The sequence below is a fragment of the Vulpes vulpes genome, chromosome 14 (genome assembly GCF_048418805.1).
Source record: "Vulpes vulpes isolate BD-2025 chromosome 14, VulVul3, whole genome shotgun sequence".
NCBI lineage: Eukaryota > Metazoa > Chordata > Mammalia > Carnivora > Canidae > Vulpes > Vulpes vulpes.
In genome coordinates, this window is record NC_132793.1 from 15,317,881 (window position 1) to 15,339,979 (window position 22,099).

Consider the following 22,099-nt stretch of genomic DNA (forward strand, 5'->3'; position numbering starts at 1 on the left):
TGTGTAAGAAACCACTCCCAGGGGTGCCTGGGTAGTTCAGTTGGTTAAGCATCCGACTGACTCTTGATTTTGGCTTAGGTCATGATCTCAGGGTCCTAGAATCACCCCCCCCCTCTTTTATGGGCTCCCAGCTCAGTGGGGAGTCTGCTTGTCCCTCTCCCTCTGCTCACTCTGTGTCTGTCTCAAATCTTTATTTATTTTTTTTTTAATTTTTTTTTTTAATTTATTTATGATAGTCACACAGAGAGAGAGAGAGGCAGAGACACAGGCAGAGGGAGAAGCAGGCTCCATGCACCGGGAGCCCGATGTGGGATTCGATCCCGGGTCTCCAGGATCGCGCCCCGGGCCAAAGACAGGCGCTAAACCACTGCGCCACCCAGGGATCCCTGTCTCAAATCTTTAAAAATGAAAGAAAAGAAACCATTCCCAAAATTAGTGGCATAGAACAGTATTTTTTTCTCTCTCATAAATCTACAACTTGAGCATAGTTCAGCAGGGAAGGCTCAACTCTTCCATGGTGTTAAGAGTCCTTCACTATTTGGATGAATTCCTATCCAATAATGCCTCACTCACATGGCTGACAAGTTGGTGCTGGCTGTTGGCTAGGAGCTTACTTGGCCCTGGGGGTAGAAGGGCCTTCTCTGTTTTGGTTTGGTTTGAGTCTCCTCACAGAATAAAAGCTAGGTTATGAGGGTATTTATGAAGAGAGCCAGGAGGGAGCTGTAGTGCCTTTTAATGGCATAGCTTTGGAAGGTAGATAATGTCATTTCCACTGTTGAGGGGGCCTCAAAGTCCTTTGCAGTTTCAAAGACAGCTGAGATAGACTCCATCTCTTTGATGGCCAAGTTCTGGAAGAGGGTAGAGGACTGGAAATTATTGTTCTGGTCATTTTTGGAAAATACCACTTGCCACCAGTGAATTTGTACCATTTATAATATGGTGGCACCATTTATAATATCTCCACCTGCAAGCAACTGAAAAAAAAATCTAAGTGGTGGCTAAGGCACTGTGGCATTTGCTGTTTATCAGTAAGCAGTCCAGAAGTCAGACATTCCAGGGTTGACTCAGCAGATCAACAATGTCAATTTCATCTTTCAGCTCCCGCCCTACTCAGCATATTGATTTTTCATACCTGTGCTTTTTTTGCCTCATAATTGCAAAATGACTGTCACCTGTCCAGGTGTATATCCTTAACAGTACCCAAAGCATAAAGAAAGCAAAAAAAAAAAAAAAAAGTTGTTTTGCAGTCCTGTACCTCTTATCTGGGAAGAAAAACTTTCCCATAAGCACCCAGGAGACATCCCCATAATCTCGACAGGTATATCAGGGTCACATCCACCCCTGGCCAATCACTGGCAAAATACCCATAATCTCGACAGGTATATCAGGGTCACATCCACCCCTGGCCAATCACTGGCAAAAGGAAGTGAGATTGTGATTGGTTTAAAGAAACCCTGATATTCCCTGGACCAGGAGAATTCAGACTTCTAGAAGCAAAGATGGAAGCTGTTGAGTAGATAACCAACAGTTTGTGTCCCTCCTAGGGTTTCCCTACCACACTAAGTGTTCATGCTTTCCACATGGGGGACCTGCCCTGGACTGAGGGGATGCAGACAGAACAGCCATTCAACCTCCAGAAAGTTTGTAATCTGGTTGGGTGAGGTTTACAGAAATAATTATAACTAAACACCTCAGAGACCAGCTGTTTGCCAACAAACCTTTATAACTGCATGTTTGGCGCCAGATCCTATTAAGTCTTGTGGAGACAAAAATAAAGGCCTACTCCCTGCCTTTATTTTATTTTTATTTTTTTTTTACTACCTGCCTTTAAAAAATCTTACAGTGTTTGAGAAAAGCTGTAAACTGACAATCACAGAGTGATAAGTGCTAAATGAGAGATAAACCCTGGGAGCAATAGGAGCAGAGGCGGGACAAAGTGAAAAAGACCTGAGGAGTCAAGAAAGGCGTTCAGAGAGGATGGTTGAGTTGATTACAGATGGAGTCAGGATCAGGAAGAGAAGTGCTTGAAAAAAAAAAAACTGCAGGGGGTGGGGCGCATAAGTAAAGGTTGGGAAGCAAGAAAAACAGCTTCATGTGCGCAGGTGGCAACAAGCAATTAGTGTCCCACATCAAGTGGGACAGGACGCTGAAGCTAAGCTAAAGCCTCCCTCAGTGAAAGATCCTCATCAGCCTATCAGTGCAATCATTCATTAAATCAATTAACTATAGAGCACCAGGTACCAGTTAGTTTCCAGCCTCAGTGCCTTTGCACTTGCTATGTCTGTCTGGGCCCGCGCTCCTTTCATCTTCTCAGGCCCCTTCAGCTCAGTTAGTCCCTCGGAGACCCTACCCCACCCCCCACCCTCTGATCTAAAATAGTCCCCACGTGGTCGCTTTCCATTACATCCCCGTTCGGTTTTCCTTCCAGCACTAATCACAAGAGACTATGGTGTTCGTTTGCTCAACACTTAACAGCGCATCGGTGCCCCTTAGAGCGTAAGCTCCTTGCGAGCAGGCGCCGGGCCTCTCTCACGGTTTCAGCTACCGAGTCTCGGCAACCGCGGCGCCCAGCGCATCTCCGGGGGCCCGAGCGCGCCCCGCCGGGCGGCCCCGCCCCGAGCATGCGCAGGGGGCCCCTGGCGCGCGCAGCCCCGGCCCCGCCCCGCGCGCCGCGCCCCGCCCCGCCCCGCCCCGTCCCATCCGCTCCCCCTCCCGGGCAGGCTCCCGGCGGGCCCGCGTCCTCGGCCGCCGGTGCTCCCGCCCTCGCGGTTGCGCACGCCTCGGCGCGGTAACGGACGCGCCCCCCGCCCGCGGTGCGCCGGCCCGGCCGCGGGATGGTCCCCAAGCTCGCAGACTCCGTGGAGGGGCTCCGCGCCGCCGGCAACCAGAGCTTCCGCAACGGCCAGTTCGCCGAGGCCGCGGGGCTCTACAGCCGCGCGCTGCGGGCGCTGCAGGCGCAAGGTAGGACCTGGCCCCCCGCGCCCTCCCGTCTCCCCGCCGGCCGGCTTCTCCCTCCGCGACCCCCGCCGCCGCCCAGACCTCGCTCCCGCCCTGGGTCAGCCCGGGGCTTGCTTTCCCCGCGGCCAGCTGGCTCACCGGGCTCCCGGGCATCCTTCCCGCCATTCCCCCACCCGCCCCGGCATCCTACGAGAAACTTCCTTGGCCCATAACACTTTTTTTTTTTTTTTAATTATAATACAGTTTTATTCCTGGTTCTTTTTCACTGACATATCACAAACATAGTTCCATAGTAATGGGGGTCTTATCACATTTTTTTTTATTGCAGTAAAAAAAAAAAAAAAACCAACCACAGCGTTGAATTTACCTTAACCATTTTTAAGTGGGCTCTTAAGTACATTCACATGGTCGTGCAGCAGGTCGCTAGAACTTTTTCATCTGCGACGGTGGAACTCTGTACCTGCTAAACACTAATCTGTCTTCCTTACCTCCCCTCAGCCCTGGGTTTCCACTTTTCTCCTTTGCCTACCTATGATTTTGATTAGTTTAGGTACTTCAAATGAGTGAGGTCATACAGTGTCTCTTGTGACTGGCTTATTTCGCTTAGCAAAACGGTCTCAAGGGCCTTGTAATCCATGTCGTAGCATGTGACATTTCTTCTCTTTTTTTTTTTTTTTTAATTTTTATTTATTTATGATAGAGAGAGAGAGGCAGACACAAGCAGAGGGAGAAGCAGGCTCCGTGCACCGGGAGCCCGATGTGGGACCCGATCCCGGGTCTCCAGGATCATACCCAGGGTCAAAGGCAGGCGCTAAACCGCTGCGCCACCCAGGGATCCCCCCATTTCTTCTCTTTTTTAAGGCTGCTTCATTTTCTGTCGTATGGATATACCACCTTTCTTTATCCAAATGTACACAAGGCCTGTCTGATAAGGATTAGGGCTGCGAGGAAGATAAATATAAGGGGCACCTGGGTGGCTCAGTGGTTGAGCATCTGCCTTTGGCTCAGGTCATGATCCCAGGGTCCTGGGATTGGGCAGGGAGCCTGCTTCTCCCTCTGCCTGTGTCTCTGCCTCACTCTGTCTCGCTCATGAATAAATAAATAAAATATTTTAAAAAGTGGAAGGGGCAGATACAGTAATGTGGTGAGAGGGGTGACTGGGGAGCTCCTTTAGAGTGGAAGGTCAGGGACAACTTGGAAGAAGTGACATTAGAAGTGATGTTGATGTCCGAATGATGAGAAGAAGCCAAGCAGGCACAGTTTTGGGTGCTGCATATTCCAGGTGGAGAGAACTGTCCTTTACAAAGGGCGCCAGGGCAGAATAAGCGTGCTGTGTTGCAGGAGCCAGCGCCTAGTGAGCCCCATAGAGAGTGGAGGAATAGTAAGTATTGAGGGCAGGTAGGAGAGCCGTATTGCATAGGCATTTTACATGGTAGGTGGTGGTAAGGAGTTTGGATTTTATTCCCTGATGGGAGGCTACTGTGGAGCTCTGTTTTAAATAGAGGAGCTGCACATCCTTATCAGTTCTTCCCGGCCTCTAGCTCATTGGAAGACACTTTGGAGAAGAGGTAGGCCTCATTCTAACCAACCACAGCCCATTGCCCCCAAACTCCTCCAGAACGTCTTACCCATGAGCCCTCATTTTCTGTAGTACCTGTTTCCCCTTCTCTTCTCGGCTAGCATTTGTTGAGTCCTTTACTGTGTGCTAGACACTACAGACATCATTCCTTTTTATCTTCATACAAACTTATGGATAAGACACGTCATAGATGAGGAGTCCAGAAGAGTTAACCCTGGGTTACACAATGAAGGAATCAGAGGCAGGATTTGAATATGGGTCTGTCTGATTTTTAAGTCCACGTTTTATTTAATTTTTTTTTAAGATTTTATTTATTCATGAGAGATGCAGAGACAGAAGCAGGCTCCATGCAGGGAGCCTGATGTGGGACTCAATCCCAGGTCTTCAGGATCACACCCTGAGCCAAAGGCAGGCGCTCAACCCCTGAGCCACCCGGGCATCCCTAAGTCCATGTTTTAAATCATTGTGCTAGACTTCTCCTCAAATCTTCTTGTTTTTCTAGGACACTCCTCTTTAGACCCACCTCCTCATCTCAGCCTCACTTGATGAAGTCACTGACAAATCTGAGATACTGATATTTCTGTCTTTTTCTTTCATCTTACCCCAGTTGACCTGGAAAAGCTTATTCCTTTGTATAGATTTATTCTGGATTCTTAGAAGGACTGGCCTGGAGTCTGGATTTAGTAGGGGGGACCAGCATTTGATTCTGCTCTTGCTATTAATTTTTCACATGTTTTATGGGCAAATCCCTTGATTTTTCTGATCAGTTTTGCTGATCTTGAAAGGACAGCAGGGAGCAACCTAACAAAATAGACCGTTCCAGCAAGTCTGTGAAGTAGAATCTTGATGTGACAGGTGAGCACATACCATCAGAGGGATTGAGTGACTCCTGTGGGCTCACCATAGAATCGTAGGTTCCCGTGCCCTTCCCGTGGCACCGCTGCTGTTTCTGTGTGGCCACGCCCTAGCGACTTGAGAGGGACTGCAAGTTCTGAGTACTTGTTCCTTAAGGGCAAGGATATATTTTACTTTTTTCTGTACTTTGCTGTCCCACTCAGGGCCTTGTAAAGTCAGGGAGAAAGTTATTATTATTATTATTTTTAAAGATTTTATTTATTCATGACAGACACACAGAGAGAGGCAGAGACACAGCAGAGGGAGAAGCAGGCTCCATGCAGGGAGCCCAACGGGGGACTTGATCCCAGGTCTCCAGGATCACACCCTGGGCTAAAGGCGGCGCTAAACCGCTGAGTCACCCAGGCTGCCCTATTTTGTTGTTTTTAATGTGTGCATTAATTATTATATATTTTTTTAGGTTTGTTATTGTCGATATTGAACAAAAGCGATCATCCCTCTATGTGGCAACATACGTAGTGGAAAAAATTAAGTTGTGGAAGGATAGGCAGCGGGGTACCACTTAATTTCTAAAAGCTTTGAAAGATATAAAATGGCATATTCTCTTCCCTGTGAACCATATTGTAATAGAGGTAGGCAAACATAACGTGTAAAAGAATGTTACAGGGCAGCCCAGGTGGCTCAGCTGTTTAGCGCCACCTTCAGCCCAGAGCCTGATCCTGGAGACCCAGGATCAAGTCCCATGTCAGACTTCCTGCATGGGGCCTTCTTCTCCCTCTGCCTGTGTCTCTGCCTCTCGCTCTGTGTGTCTCTCATGAATAAATAAATAAATAAAATCTTTAAAAAAAAAAAAAAAAGAAGAAGAAGAATGTTACATACCAACTTCAGGGTTACGCTGACCTCCCGGAGTCTGGGGAAGAAGCATAGGGCAAAAGATGAGGATAAGTGGGGCTTTAGCCATCTCAGAAATGAAAAAGGTTGGGAACAAATGTAATGTATGCCAAGTCCAGTGATGGACGTCAAGTATATCTTTTACTGTATTCTAGATGTTTTATAGTCTTCAGAAAAGAGTTTGTTTTTAATTCTTTGGCATATATACCCAGGAGGGGAATTACTGAGTCAGCACTTAATAGTTTTGGAGCTTTTTGTTTGTTTTCCATTATGGCCTCTGCTAGTGGGTATGAAGTGGTTGAAAAATTATTTTTATTTATTATTTTTTAAAGATTTTATTTATTTATTCATGAGAGACACACACACACACAGAGAAAGAGAGAGAGAGAGATAGGCAGACACAGGCAGAGGGAGAAGCAGGCTCCATGCAGGGAGCCCGACATGGGACTCGATCCTGGGTCTCCAGGATCAGGCCCTGGGCTGAAGGTGGCGCTAAACTGCTGAGCCACCTGGGCTGCCCGAAAAATTATTTTTAAAATTAAAAGTCATCGTGGCCACACAGTAAAAGACATGGGCTTCTGAGATTGCTGAGGATAAGGATTACCTTTAGAGAAGTGTCTGATAATTCTCCTCCCCAATGGGGGGGGTAGCTTGAATCCATCCCCTAATTAAGTTGTGCATTGTCCTGGCAAAGTCCTCTCTGATTTGACCAAGTAGGATTAGTCTCTGTCTTTTGTGTCCCCACAATACCTGTTCAGTCTATTTATCACATTCTTCTTTTTCTTTTTCAGGAACCCCTCTTACTGGGTTTACATGCTTTTTGTAACAAAATTCACACAAACACACACACATACACACATAGTTAGGCATGGATTTCTTTGAGCAGAAGCCAGCTGGTTCCTGTTTTGTCTTTTGCCTGGTCCTAACTTCAGTGTTGGAGTGAATGAATGAGAAGGTACTTGGTTCCCTGTGAGTGGCAGGAAGCTTGCTGCTCTCCCCCCCATGTAAGGATGACAAAGCTGGCAGTCCATCAGACCAGCGAGCCTGGTCAGGTAGCCCAGAGAGCTCAGGAATGAAAGACACCCCAGGGTCCCAGGGCATCCATTTCCCTATTAATCTCGTACTTTCCACTTCCACCTGGCAGGTTGTTCGAACCCTGAAGAAGAAAGTATTCTTTTCTCTAACCGCGCCGCGTGCCACCTGAAGGATGGCAACTGCAGGGACTGCATCAAGGATTGCACTTCGTAAGTAACCGGGGTGACCTCGGGTCTCAGGAGAGGAGGCTCTTCTTTGGACCGATTCCCACAGCTAGAGCTATGCCAGATAATTAGGAAGGGTCTTTAGGTGTCACCAGGTCACTGACTGGTGCTTGTGGCCTCTGACTTGTATTTCCGGAGTCTGCCAGAAAGGGAGTAGGGCAAGGACTTAGAGGTGGGACTCCAGGGCCCTGTGAGGTTTGGGGCCCCCCGGGTGAGGTTGAGTTGCAGACTCATGACTGGTTTGCCCAGGTGTTTTCTGGGGTGGATGTGCATGGGAGAGAAAGAAAGAGGGACAGAGGTTAGTGAAGCAAGGAGCAGAAAGTATCCATCTGACCCAGATGTAAAGGACGTTCAGCAGTTTTTCATACTTGTTCCTTCTGCAAGGCAGTCTAACACTGCCTTATTTCCTCGTCACTGAAGTGGGACACATGCCTTCATGTGTTCCTAGACCCGATATCCTATGGCTTCACCTTAATTCATGCCCTGGTGCTAGATGAGAGGAGGAGAGGTGAGCATGCTCATGGAGCCCGTGTAAGTTGCTCTGTACCAGGCCTATGCCAGGTTTCCTTCTTGGGAGGCTCATGACTGCTCTGCGGGGTAAGTTTACCGTCCGGCCCAGGCTAGAATGGAGGCCGTAAAGTGATCTGCTGGGGGCCATGTGGTTGGTGGCAGAGGTGGCAGTCCAGACACCACTCCATCTGACTGCAGAGCCTGTTTCTCCCACCAGGTCAGACTCTGTAGAAACACTTGGAAGAATAAAAGCTACAGGCACTTGTTCTTGATGTGGGGGGATTGCAACTATGAATATTGGTGCCTGGACACACAGTATTTGTGGTTTTTTGCCCATCCTCCTTTCTCTTCTTCAGTCTAAGCTGGAAAGCCCCTCTGCTAAGGTTTGGCCTTTTTAGCAGTGTCTCTGTGCCAGATGTGACCTCTTGTGTACTGGAAGCTGCCGGTGACCCTGCCTTGTGACTTAACAACCAGATGACATTTCTGCCCCCTGCTCTAGAGCGCTGGCCCTGATTCCCTTCAGCATGAAGCCCTTGCTGCGGCGAGCATCAGCCTATGAGGCTCTGGAGAAGTACCCCTTGGCCTACGTCGACTATAAGACTGTGCTGCAGATTGATGACAAGGTGGCCTCGGCCCTAGAAGGCATCAACAGGTGAGCCTGAGTCACTTCAGGCTGTCTCTCTAGAACTCCCTGTCCTCTGGGATTCACTCGGGACCACGACTTTGGTCACCTTCTGGGGGTCCCTCTGAGCAAGGCCGAGAAACTCCTAGTGAGCACGTGGGGAAGGGGTGGAAGAAGAATCGAGTCCACTGCTGTGTTCAGTGGGGCCTTGAGAGGTCAGAGTGAGAGGATTGCTGGATTGATTACCCAGCTGCTCAGATTCATTCGCATAGTAAGAACTTACTGAGCTCTGTGTCAGGGATTGTGCTCAATATGTAGGGAGGACTGCAATAAAAAAACAGGACCAGACCCTACTTGTTTCACAGACCTCTGTGGAGTGGGGAAAGTAAGACACAGACAGGGGCATCTGGGACCCAACACTACAGGAGTGGTGTTCGCAGGGGTGGGTCAGTGTGGTACTGTAACCCCTGTGTGAGGCCTGGCAGGGGCATTTCCTTCTGGCTTTTGAGTGGCAGTTTGTTCTAGCCACAGATGCCCTCATTTGTGTAACTGATTGTGTTTCCCCTCTTTGCATGGGCTGCACAAAAGCCAGACTCCGCAGTAATAGCAAACCCTTCCCAGGACTTCGTGGCATGTGTTTGGTGTATTGCTTTTAGCTTGACTTGTTTTCTCTCTGCCTCCTTTTTAGTTTTTATCATTCAGCAGAACCTGCCACTCAGATGTACCTGACTTTGCATTAGGGCCTGATCTGCCACTCAGATGTACCCGACTTTGCATTAGGGCCTGGGGTGATGCCTGAGACAAAGCTCTTCCTGCCCTGATGAAACCCCTGGTCTCATGGGGAACCCCAGTCACAGCCCAGCGCACCACAGTGTGGTGGGTGCTGTGGTGGCAGGCGGCCCAGGAGGCTGTGGGGGCAGAGGGGACACCTGACCAGCCGGGGGTTGGGGAGCCAGTCAGGACTTTGCAGAGGAGGTAAGCTGAGGCTGAGAAACAGACATTGGGGCAGCCCTGGTAGCTCAGTGATTTAGCACCACCTTCCGCCCAGGGCATGATCCTGGAGACCCGGGATCGAGTCCCATGTCAGGTTCCCTGCATGGAGCCTGCTTCTCCCTCTGCCTGTGTCTCTGCCTCTCTCTCTCTCTCTGTGTCTCTCATGAATAAATAAATTAAAAAAAAAAAAAAGAAAGAAAGAAACAGAGACATCTGGGGCCAAGGCCACAGGAAAGGCAGCTGTGCAGGATGAGCCAGGATGATGTATTCCAGGAGTTGTGAGAAGTCCCATGTCACTTGGTGCTCCTGGTGAGCAGCTCAGCTCGGACGTGTGAGGTGAGGCCAGATTACACAGGGCCTGGACCTAATCCAGGCAGGGTGAGGCATTGTGAAAGGGTCTTTCACAGGGGAGTTGCATGAGCAGATTTGGGAGAAGAGCCCCCTGGCTGCCATGTTGCCAGGTGACATGAAGAAGAGCAGAACTGGAAGGGCTGGGGAGTAACTCAGAGGGTAGAGACAGTGGAAAGAGGATGGGGGGATCAGTTCTGGGGACAGTTAAGTAGCAGTCCAGGGAACTTGGCTGTTGCGGTGGTGAGAAGGGAAGAACAGGAGAATCATCCGGTGGCTGATGCATTGAGTTGGAGGGGACCCAGAGACTTAAGGACAGTGGCTGGTGTTATGTGGGTTTTGGAGCAGAAGAGACAAATACAAGGCAGGCATGTGGATTTGAAGGTCTGTCAGCATAGAAGTGAGTTGAGGTTGTGGGAGAAAAAAAAGACACCCCCCTCCCCCCCCAGCAAGTGAGCAGGATGACGCTTTGAAAATTGCAGCATTCAGGGACTCCCAGGAGAACTGCAGCTGGAGGGCAGGAGGAAACTTGGAGCATTTAGGGAAGAAGTCTTTCCAGAAGGGTGAAGACATCATTCCCGTCAGGTGTTCTAATGACTTAGGCAGTCTTCTGCGTTGAATTCAGAGTGAGAGCTTCTGTTGGTGGTTATGGAAGCATCCAGGAGGGTCAGAAGCCCAGGTGGCCGTGGGTTTAAGAAGCCTGGCTGTAAGAAGCAGGGGAGTTCAGCTGCGGTGGCAGAGCAGGGTCTCCAGGGGAGTCTTACGAAGTGAGGAAGTAGTTAAATGCAGACAGTTGGAAGACAGTAGAGAAGATCAAGCTAGAGGAGAGCTGCTGGCCGTGGTTCCTGATGGAGGTAGGAAGAGGTGAGGCCCAGAGCTGAGGTGGAGAGACTGGCCTTATCACTTCCTCAGTGGTGACGGGAGAGAAATAGGAAGGATTCGGTGCCCGTGCAGGTGGGACCAGGAAGGGTGCCCTGAAAAAGCAGGAGGGGTTGGGGAACCGGGCTGAGGAAGGTGAAGGTTTGAAATAGCTTTGGGGGCTTAGTCAGAGACTATGAGTTTGTAGTGATAGCAGCCTGTGACCCTTTGTTTCTAGTCACATAGGAGCCCAGTCGTTGGAGCAGAAAAACCACACAATTGGCTTTACTCACTGATGGAGCACATACCTGGCACCCACCTGGCGATGTGCTAAGTGCTGGAGATCACGTAACCAAATGGATGTGGTCCCAAAGCAGCGTTTTAAGCAAGTTAGCTGGGCCCAGAAGGGGGAGATGGGGAGTGGGAAGTGAAGAGATCATTCCAGGTAGAGGGAAAAGCATGTGCAAAGGCTGGAACAAACGGATCGAGAGGGAATGTGACACACGGTCAAAATGGAGGTGGGGAGGAGACCAGATCTCAGGCCCTGTCAACCTAGGAAAATGGGAACTGGTGGAGGATTTTAAAACTTGATAATGATCTAAGATTTGTATTTTTTAAAAGTCTGAGCAGTAATCAAATGTCAGGTGCTTACATGACCTTGTAATAGATCCATTAAGAAAATATAAGACATATAGTCCCTTCTTGGGGCGTGTGTGGTCCTTCGGGGGTAAGGTTGAAGTACCCTTAAGAAGCAGCAGTCACCACTTTGAAGGTAACAGTGTGGCCAACTGATGGCCAGGCAGGGAGGGAGGGTCATGGTGGCAGACTTCGGTTCCGTTCCTGCTGGTTGTCAGAAGGCTATAAGGGGATGATGGCTCTCGTACACCCACTTTGGATTTATGAGAGAAGGAATATCTTGACCCAACTGCAAACCTCCCTGAAATACTGCCTGCCTTTCCAGAATGACCAGAGCTCTCGTGGACTCACTGGGGCCCCAGTGGCGCCTGAAGCTGCCCTCTATTCCCCTGGTGCCTGTTTCAGCCCAGAAGAGGTGGGATTTCTCGCCTCCGGAATACCAGAAAGAGGTAGCTAAAAGCAAATTCAAAGAAACCACAACTGCAAAGACCACAGGTAAGCTGTGACTTCCTACCCAGAGCATTACAATCTCCCCATAGCCACCTTTAGAGTAATCCTGTAAAAATCAGCGATGCTTGAGCTATAACAATTATGTAAGAAAACAAGTCTTATTCTCTTAGAGACTGTCCTCTCAGTTCCATCCTGAGAGCGATGAGAAAGCCCACCCACCACTTTACAGATTCAGTGATAGAGAAGGCAAGTTGAATTCTCAGCCTGACATAGGTATATAGCGTTAGTTTCCTTCTCTTTCCTCTGGCAGCATTGGGGATGGATGATCTAGGATGTTTTTGGTGGCAAGAACAGAAAAACTCAACGTGGTAAAAATAACAAAATGCATTAGCTCATGGAACTGAAAAGTTCCAAGTTCAGGGTCAGGCAAGGTTTGCTCCAGCAGTTCACTACATCAGACTCTGACTCCATTCCTCTGTAGTCTTCCCAGCTCTCTCCGCTGGTGTGTCTGCTTTGTCTTGGGACAATCTTCCCTCCCATTAGTAAAGTAGCTGTTAAATAGTTCCTGGCCTTGTGACCCAGAGGAAGAGAAAAAGGTGGGAAAAGGTGGTTGTCTTCTGATAGCTCCCTAAGAAAGAGAGGGTTTCTTTCCTTTGAATCCCTAGGTCACATGTCTTCTCATTGTATTCTGGCCTGTTTGGTCACAGGCCATTCTCTGAACTAGTCCCCGTGACCAGGGGCTGAGATCTGTGATGAGCTCCACCCTGAGCCATCTGCCCCCAACTTCATACCTGGAGAGGAATGAGAACACCCACATCAGTGAGGCCCTGGAGGTGGAATAAGAGGGAAGATCAAAGCCAGGTAGCCCCAAAACAGGAGATTCTCTGCCTCCACAGTGTGCATTTGGGGATACCATCCTTTAGGCATCCAGCTCACTGGCGCCTTGGGGAAGTAGCTAGGCCCAGCAAGCTAGGTATGGAGGATGGGAGGTACAAAAGGTGTGAGGGCCCAAAGCCTTTGAATGGGTGTTAGCAGACAGCAGGTTTGCTCCCCTCCCCAGGAGGGAACGTGTGTGGCCATGGGTAGCACTCAGGGGAACCTGGTATGTGTCCCCCCCACTCTTCTCTGGAATGGAAATGTGGGGTGCTGGCGAACTAGACGGCTTCAGTGCACCCACCACGTGTTTCATTCTTTCATAGTCACCGAGCCATGTATTTTCCAGGCTCCATGTCAAGCAGTGTGACACAGAGAGGACAGACAGTCTTGGCCTTCAGGAAGCTCTCAGTCTGGATAAGAGACTGAGACATAAACAGCATTTTTCAAATACAGGAGGAAGGACAAGTGCTTTAGAGCCTTTAGTATTGGGGGAGTTCAAAACAGGAACTAACAGACGTGTGCCTAGGGGGCCGGAGAAGGCTCCTGGAGGAGATGGCATGTTGAACTAGACCTCGAAGTGGGGCATTCTTCAGGTGGGAGGGAGAAGAGGAGGGAGTCTCTGGCAGAGACGGAGAGAGCTAGAGAAGGCAGTGCGTGGTATTGCTGGTGGGAGGTGGGAGTGAGCACGACGGCAGCCTGTGGCGTGTGGCAGAGTGAGGGGCAAGCTGCAGGTGCATGTATATTGTGGCCCCAACAGGTGACAGGTGTGTCCACTCAGAATGCTTGCGAGAGCAGCAGACAGCAAAGCTGGAAGCGAGGCGGATCTCTGAGTAGAAGGGATGAGTGAGCCGAACTGCGGCAGTGGGGATGAACCAACCCCAGGGAGATGTGTCGGTGCAGGCGACTCTGAGGAGTAGTATTGAGGGGAAGAAACAGAACCAGGTTATGGAAGGATGCTCAGAATTATTTGTTTTTTTTATATGAAATTTAAAAACAGCAAGTGGTATGTGTGTGTGTATATATTTACATATATATAGTATGTATATAATATACATTATATACAATATAAATATATAATTATATATATACACACATATACATATAAATATACACATATACATATATATAGTTAAGCTACCAAGAAAAAGGGGGGAAGGACACACAGAATTGGGGACCATGGTTTCCTCCAGGGGTGGGTTGCCTGGGGGAGGGGGCCCTCCAGGGCTCCGAAGGCCATGATAAGTGTCTCTCTCTCAAGGTGAGGGATGAATTCAAGGGTGTTAGCTTTGTTCCTAAAGCCTTGCTTACCCTTGCCTTAAATACTCAGGATTTTAAAGATAGTTTTTAAAAAAGAAACCCAGTGATCTGGGAGGCGGGCCTGGAGCGGGAGTCCCGGCTGTGCAGCGAAGGGCCTAAGGGCCTGGCGAGAGCATCCCAGAGCTCACCTGCTGTCTCACCTGCTGTCTCTGTCCGGGAAGAAAGGCAGGGGCAGAGCTGCGTGGGGTGAGGGGAGGAGCAGAGACGAGGGGCAAGGGGGTTCTTCTGCCCTGTTCTGAAAGCCTAGGAGCTACACTCTTTCTTTCTCAGATGCTGACTTGCTTAAATCCTTGCTTACTCTCCTGCTGTAAGTTTATAGGGTGCTCTGCACTTTGTGAGATACTCTCAGGGTTTGTCCTAGCCACACGCTAGCCAGTGTGGGGAAGGTGGTGCCCCCCACCTCCACCCCATGGTGCTGCATTGTACAGAGAGACCCAGGTCCCAGAGGCTTAGGTAGGTCACACCGGGTCCCCAGCTCCTGAGCGGCAGTGCTGGGGCTCCAACCCGGCCTGCTTTGCACCACGTATCTGTTCTTAATGTGCACATCTGTGTGTGTTTCCATCAAGAGTCCCCAACCTCCTCTGACTGAAAACTGGAAGCTGCACGGGGGACTCGGTCCTCGGGGAGGCTGCTTTAGAGCAGGATAGGGGAGGCCCGGGCAGGTGCGGGGAGGGTCACAGATGCCTGGGAAGAGCCGATGCTGGCGAGGCATCGTGGATCTCAGGCACCCGCTCCATGGCTTTTTCCTCTTCTGAATTTGCATCTAGTGCCTTCTGCTGGGGATGTGGAGAGAGCCAGAGCTCTGAAGGAAGAAGGCAATGAGCTTGTAAAGAAGGGAAACCATAAGAAAGCTATTGAGAAGTACAGTGAAAGCCTCTCATTTAGTGACATGGAGTCCGCCACATACAGCAACAGGTATCTGCACGCAGCCGCTGGACTGGGGCGGGTTCTCCCTTCCTAGGGTTCAGTCAGTACGTCATAGCTCGAAATAGGTGTTCACAGGTGTTTGGTCACCGTGAGGAGGATGTGGCCAGTGGCATTCGCTCTCTTAAACGAACAGAAGCTGAGTCCTGTCAGTCTGGAGACTCAGATTTTCATGAACCATCCAAGTGAGGACAAGCAGCATGCTTGTTATATAGACACGGCCTCAACACCTGCCTGTCTCATGGCCCTCCCCCTGCCCCCAGCCCCACAGCTTCCCAGGACCCTCCTGCTACAAGGACGGGCACAGTCTCAGCACAGTTTCAGAACCCAAGGTGTGGACTCTTGCCTGGCCTGGGAGTAAGAGAGAGGGTCCTCTAGCCTGGAGGCTGTGATCTGTGGCCCAGTGAACACCCTGCACCATGGGCTGCTGTCCATGGCTCCCGGTTCTTTCCACCCATAGTGGGGGCACCATCCCTTTATTGGATAGGAGTCACGGCTTTGCAACATACTCAGGTGTACTGGTGGTCGGGGTCTTCCCCTTTTAAAGTCAAGAAATCAGAGGCTCGAGCCAGAATGGCTTTACGCCAACTCGCCTGGCCAGTAAATGGTGGAGACAGACCTGGCTCCAATGAGATCTATTAGTTTTCCTCTCAGAACCTTGAAACATTCAAACATTCAGCAAGGGACCAAATCTGATGCACATCTTTTTTTTTTTTTTTTTTTTAAGATTTTATTTATTCATGAGAGACACACACAGAGAGGCAGAAACATAGGCAGAGGAAGAAGAAGCAGGCTCCATACAAGGAACCCGATGTGGGACTCCATCCCAGGAATCTAGGATCACGCCCTGAGCCAAAGGCAGACACTCAACTGCTGAGCCACCCAGGCGTCCCATGATACACGTCTTTCTTATAAAAGATTTACTATAAAATGTTATAGATTGTTCCTCCCATACTGCTAACATATACATATTACTCTTTAGTTCAAAAATCTTGGATCTACTATAGTCTTGCCATTCCCTATCCAAAATTTTTGATATAAAATGTGTTCCAGATTTGAGTAAGGTAATACGATCCATACACTGGACTACATAATACTCCCACAGGGTCGGGGGCGGTTGCTAAAGTTCGCTGTTAACCTTTCTGCCGTGAAACATAGGGAACTCCTGTGTTCACATGGGGCAGTGTTAAAGGGGCCTCATGCCTACGCAGGTCAGGTTTTGCTGTGAAATAAGTTAAAAGGAGAATGTTTAGTTTTAAAGCATGGATTTTAGAATTTGGGACGTGGTTTTACTGGCTGATTGGACCACGGGTGCCTCAGTCTGCTGGCCTCACCAGAGGAAAGGCTGCTGCCCATTTGTTCTGTTTCTGCAGCAGCATTTTGACTCCCTTGTCTCTGAGCCCACTGCACTCGTTCACCTCAGATTGCGAGGGACCTCTCTTAGCCTATTTTCCTGGGTTTTTAACACATTCAAGACAGTGCTTTGTTTAAATATGGATTTTCATGCAAGTGTGTCTATGCTACCCCATTTTAATTATTAGTGCTATATGAACATCACTGGCTTTTTTTCCAGGTTTGTCCTTCCAGCCAAACCTTAAGATTATTATTATTTTTTTTAACCTTAGGATTATTTTGACTGACTTGGTGGGCATTTGGTTGTGGTTCCATATAACTTATAAATTTAATTTAGAGGCCCAATAACTTGACACAAAACTGAGTTTTCCATCCACTGTGGCTGGAGCTATACTGCATCCCGGATGCTGTTTCAGTGCTCCACCTGGTACATCTGCAGCTCTTGCACCAGGGCTTCGTCTAGGCCTTCCTTCAGTTCTCCCTGTGCAGCTGGTACTTCAGTGGGGCTGTCACTTACGTACCCGGCACCGACTGCTTGCCCTGAAGGAACCCTTAAAAGAGTCTCATTTACTCTGGAATTATTTTATTCTGAGACAGTGGGTTCAGAAAAATGAATTCATGTGCACACAGCTCAATAACAAATACTTGATCAAGTTGGGACTTAAGCCAGGTCTTTGTGACTCCAAAGCTTGGGTTCCTTCTCACCTATATCATCTCCCAGACTCCTTTGTAATGAACACCGTTCAACTGGATACAAAAATCATTGTTTACCAAAAGCCAAGGTGGTTTATTTTGTAGCCCAGAGTCACACACTTTTAACATCTTAAATATAATCTTTAGAAGTATTAATGTAATACTATCACATTTATACTCTGCAGTCCCCACATCGTATGTAATGCATGGTTCCTCTACTTCCCAGAAACTTAGCTAATTCTCTAACTTGCCAGAGCCCACTGGGAGAAAACCAGTTTCCTTAGAATTCTATGTTGAAATTTAAATCAAGGACCACTATTTCTAAAACTTAGTAGCTTACGACAGCCATTTTATTTTGCTCATGATTTGTGAGCAGGAATTCAGAAAGGGCAGACCTTACTAGGATCTCTCAGGAGCAACAAAATAGTAGGTGTGGCTGGAGTCCTCTGAAGCCTTCACTGGCATGTGTGGCCCCAGGGCTAGGGGACGGCACCACTCGGGCCAGCTGGCACATTTTTTCCTTCTGTCCTGGCAGCCTTTTCTCATATGCTGGCTTGAGCTTCCTCACAGCATGGTGGCTCCAGGGTAGGTGGCTTCTCAAATGGCAGCTCAAGGCTTCAAGAACCCAGGCTGTAGCCCCAAGGCCTATGTAACCTAGAATTGGAACTTATAGCACATCCTTTCCTCTCTACTGGTTAGTCACAGAACCTGCCTAAATTAGGACCCCTTCAGTGGGAAGAGTTCCCCAGAATTTGTGCCTGCTTTTAAGTTCGTACATAGCAGTGTTGGGGGGATACTCTGGCTGACTGTGCCAGTGGAGCATACAGCTCCTGATCTCAGGGTCATGGGTTTGGGCCCCACACTAGGTATAGAGATTACTTAGAAAAAGCTCCCCCTTGTATCAATTTTTTTAATTTATAAATTCCACTCAATCATAATGAAACCACTGGAGTTTTCTTTACGATGGTTCCAAAGTTTATTAGGAAAAAAATCTGAATAGCAGCATAAGAATTCAGCATATGATAAAGTGTAGAAAAAAGAGGGATTATCCAATGAATGGTGTTCCGTTGACTGGATAGGAGTTAAAAATAAACCTGAGTCTCTACCTTACTCCATCTTTTAAAATAAATTCTAAGCAGATCACAGTTTCAAATGTAGAAAGTAAAACCATTAAGTTCTAGAAGAATGTGTAGGTTAATTATCTCATAGTGGGGAAACTATTAAAATTGTTGTGGGGTAGGGGATAGGGATCACAGAGGTCGTTAAAGGTAAATTTGATTTCATGAGGTTAGAAAGCCTTATGTAAAGGTACTGAGCTTTGTGCATATTTAAAGCAACTATAGTAAAACAGACCTTTTCTTCCATTATTGACTGAAGTTAAAGGTTGACACCTGGGGTTGGTACAGTTACAGGAAAATAGAAATAGTTATGGATAGAGCCTAAGAGAGCAGCTCTTTTGGAGAGCGTTTTGGCAATAACAGTCAAGATTGTAAATGCACCTATCTGTTGACCCATCCATCCCTCCCAGTAGGCATCTAAGTTTTATGTACAGGGAGGCTCATAGCAGCATCTTACATTTACAAACTGGGAGGAATGAAAAATACATCCAGATAGGGAATTGGTAAAATAAGTTATGGTTCATCCAACTAAGTGAATACGGCTCCCATTGCAAATAGGTGGAATGGAGTTCCGGAAGGAGCTCCAAGACACCTGTTTTTAGTGGCCGTCTGGGGAGAACACACTGAGGAAGATGTCCATACTTTTTTCCCCATAGATGCAGAACGCTATATGGATGGATGCATGCAACTTTTTTCCCAGGATTATGAAAATTATCACAATATAAGTTGAATTGTACATTGAACACTCATACACGTAAATTCGTTAATGTGGTGTTACATTTGTTCTATCACTGTGTAGCCATTGATTGGTCCATCTTGGTTTGGGCACATTCAGAGTGAGTTGCAGACATCTTTATGTCTTCCCGCTAGCATGTCCACATGCCCATCCTCAGGGTCCAGTTCTGATGTTTCAGGTAGAGGGCTTTTTAATCTATCAGGAGCAAAAGAGCACAGGATGGGAACGTGGAGTAGTCTGAGTAACGGAACCAACCAGTCAGGGTGTGGAGTCCTGCAGGCTGTGCCCCCGTCCAGGCTCCGCCCCACAGCAGCCCTGGTACAGGTGTTCCCCTTGCCCCCACCCCCACCCCGCCAGCGCCTTCCATCTGTAGAGCAGGGCCAGCATTGCTGCAGGGGTAAGGGAGCTATAGGGGGCCCAGCACAGATCGGGTGCTCAGCGAATCCACAGTCACCCCCACCTTATGGCTGGTGGGCGGCCTCGAAGCCATGACTGAACCCTCCAAATGGTCTTCCCCCATCAGAGCACTCTGCCATCTGGTCCTGAAGCAGTATAAGGAGGCAGTGAAGGATTGCACAGAGGCCCTCAGGCTGGATGGAAAGAACGTGAAGGCGTTCTACAGACGAGCACAAGCCTACAAGGCACTGAAGGTAAACAGCCTGACTGACCGGCACCTGTGGGGACGTCCATGTCTGAAGTGGCACGTCCAGAGCAGAGGCAGGGCAAGGTGGGGGATGCCATGTTCATCTCCTGGGGAGCCCACGTCGCTCAGGGCAGGCCCACGGGTTGAGACCCTCTGCCCCTCAGTTGGGTCTCCGTCTTCACCACCCTCTCTCTCCTCTCAGGACTATAAATCCAGCTTTGAAGACATCAGCAGTCTCCTGCAACTTGAGCCCAGGAACGTCCCTGCCCAGAGGTTGCGGCAGGAAGTTAACCAGAGTTTAAACTAAAATCCCAGCTGTATACACCTGTGCCCAAGTTCTGTCCTCTGTGCCTGCTCCTGGCACCCGGCACGCCCCCGAGTGAGCTCTGAAGCAACTCCAAGCTGATGGCTTCCCAGCCCTTAAGAGGCTTTGCCTGTTCAAATTAAGCTCAGTAGTTATTAAAAAAAAACAAAAACAAAACAAAAAAAAACAGATGTTTTATTTTGCTGGAATGTCCCCACTAGAGCTGAAGCCCTATTCCCCACTCCCCCCCCAGACTTTGCTCTGTCCCTGCCCCCAGCATGCAAGCCCCAGCATGCTGCTCCTCCTGCTCTTCTAGTTTCACCAGACCCATCTCCCTGTGCTTCATCTGAGCAAACTGAGCTCGTGGGGTGGGGGGGGTAAGGGAGAAACTAGAACCCAGAGCAGCCTGTCGAGCTGGTTCTCCAGGGCTACCATCCCCACCCTGTCCGTGGCAGAGTTCCCTGTGTTCTGAGAGCTCCAGTGCCTTTTGGCTGGGCCCTCCTTGGGTAGGGACGCAGAATCCTGACCCTTGGACGGCCTTGGCCGTGGCTCCATGCTGCTGCCTCCTGCGTGGAGGTGCCTAACCGGTGTTAAGCGTCCAGAGGTGTGGCCGCTCCCGAAGGTGGGATGGAGAGAGGCCTTGAAGTCCGTGTCCTTCCAGTCTGGGCAGGGACTTACTTTTGACCTCAGCAGTGGTTCCCTCCACGCTTCTTGGTTCTTTGTAACGTGAAGTTAATTTGAACAAAACTGACTTTGTTGAACTGTGTTATTTAAAGCTATTGTATTAAACATCTTTCTGGTACATAAAGATTTGCTGTACTTAATTTAACGTTTGTTTTTTCAGCTTTGGGTTTGGAACTTAGCGGTAATAAAAAGCTGCTGCTTATTGAGCATTTATGCACTCATTGAACAGACTTCCTGGAATGTCTGCATGGGTCAGGCTCTGTCTAGGGAAATCACAGTAACCAGACACGGTCCTTGCTCTCAGAGGGCTGAGGCTCTGGTGGGCAGTGGAGAAGGTGATCGGATAGTCCCAGGAACAAGATGCAGCCTGCTTAAGCATCAGAGTGCTTTCCCTGTCCCGTGTGGGGTGGGACACTTGGAGGAGAAGGGGTCCCTGAGGACATTGGCTTGCATGGAATTCCAATGTGGGAGTTAGACTGGTGAAGAAGGCGGAAGGCAATCCAAGCAGCCACAACAGCTGTTTGTAAAGCTAGGAGGAGGGGGCGAGGACCTGGACCAGAAAGTGCTGCTCAAGTTCATAAGACATGGCAAGGAGGGTGGACAGCACTTTAGGATTTGACCAGAATTAAGGGCTGCCACCCTTTCCTGGGCTGTGTCCCAGTTAAACTGTTCTCCCCTTAATGGAGCAGCAAGCAATTTGAGGACTCTCGGAGCAGAGGGATTTCATTGTCCCTTTGCTCCCCGTCACCGAGTACTGAGCGCCATTCAGCTGTTAGCACACTGCTTCTCACCTCGGAGGGATGCATCTCTGCACTGTGAGCAACCACCGACCTCCGAGCCAAGCAGATTTTAGGGTGCACAGGCAGACCCATGTGTATGGCCTAGGGACCAAAGTGGGGAGCTGTACCCCTTTTATCACCCCCCCCCCTTAGACATGACTCTTACCTGATTTAAGTTCAGTGGTGACGTCCATTCACGATTGAATGACTCTTTTCAAGGTCTAGAAGGCAAGCATCTTGATTTACTAATGAAAACATAGAAGGTAAAATCATGACCTGGGAAGAAGGTATCCTAAAGTTGTTCTATGTGGGTTCCTTTATAATTACATCACACAATCCCTCAATCAGCCATCCCAGAGCCTAGAAGCAGTTGCTGTTCTGGGGTGTATACCTGCACCGCTGGTACTCAAGCCACGTGTCCAGAAACCTCCATGTGCCTCAGATGTGGGCACCTATAGGCTTTAATTCCTTCTCTGGGTGCTGGGTGATGACCGCCAGTGAGTGACGCTCTGCACCACTGCTGGGTGGGTGGGGTCTGCTCCTGTGGGGCAGTTATAAGCGGCCCTGCTCCCATCCTGGCCATTCCACTCTGGTGTACACACCTTCTATAGCCTTTACTCTTTGGGTTGCTCTTCCTTCCAGCCAAACCCTCCACCAAGTCAAGCCCACCCTTTGCTCTGCCCCACCTCCCTCAGACACAAGAAGGCCTCCTG

The 22,099-nt window shown here is 49.1% G+C and overlaps 1 protein-coding gene across 1 annotated transcript; it reads left to right on the forward strand.

Moving 5' to 3' along the window:
* The first annotated feature begins 2,685 nt into the window (after positions 1-2,685).
* On the forward strand, positions 2,686-20,731 carry TOMM34 (translocase of outer mitochondrial membrane 34). The gene is made up of 7 exons (XM_025998734.2): positions 2,686-2,961; positions 7,428-7,527; positions 8,552-8,704; positions 11,835-12,004; positions 14,920-15,067; positions 19,500-19,626; positions 19,822-20,731. Exons 1-7 carry the CDS (start codon positions 2,835-2,837, stop codon positions 19,924-19,926), a joined length of 930 nt encoding a protein of 309 aa, XP_025854519.1. The 5' UTR covers positions 2,686-2,834; the 3' UTR covers positions 19,927-20,731.
* Positions 20,732-22,099: the final 1,368 nt, after the last annotated feature.

What these genes read in the sequence shown, in the direction of transcription:
- TOMM34 (XM_025998734.2), top strand. Translation starts at nt 2,835, where the DNA reads ATGGTCCCCAAGCTCGCAGACTCCGTGGAGGGGCTCCGCGCCGCCGGC. An exon ending in TGCATCAAGGATTGCACTTC is followed by an intron (nt 7,528 to 8,551) that starts GTAAGTAACCGG and finishes CCCCTGCTCTAG; the next exon opens with AGCGCTGGCCCTGATTCCCT. An exon ending in AAGCCTACAAGGCACTGAAG is followed by an intron (nt 19,627 to 19,821) that starts GTAAACAGCCTG and finishes CTCTCCTCTCAG; the next exon opens with GACTATAAATCCAGCTTTGA.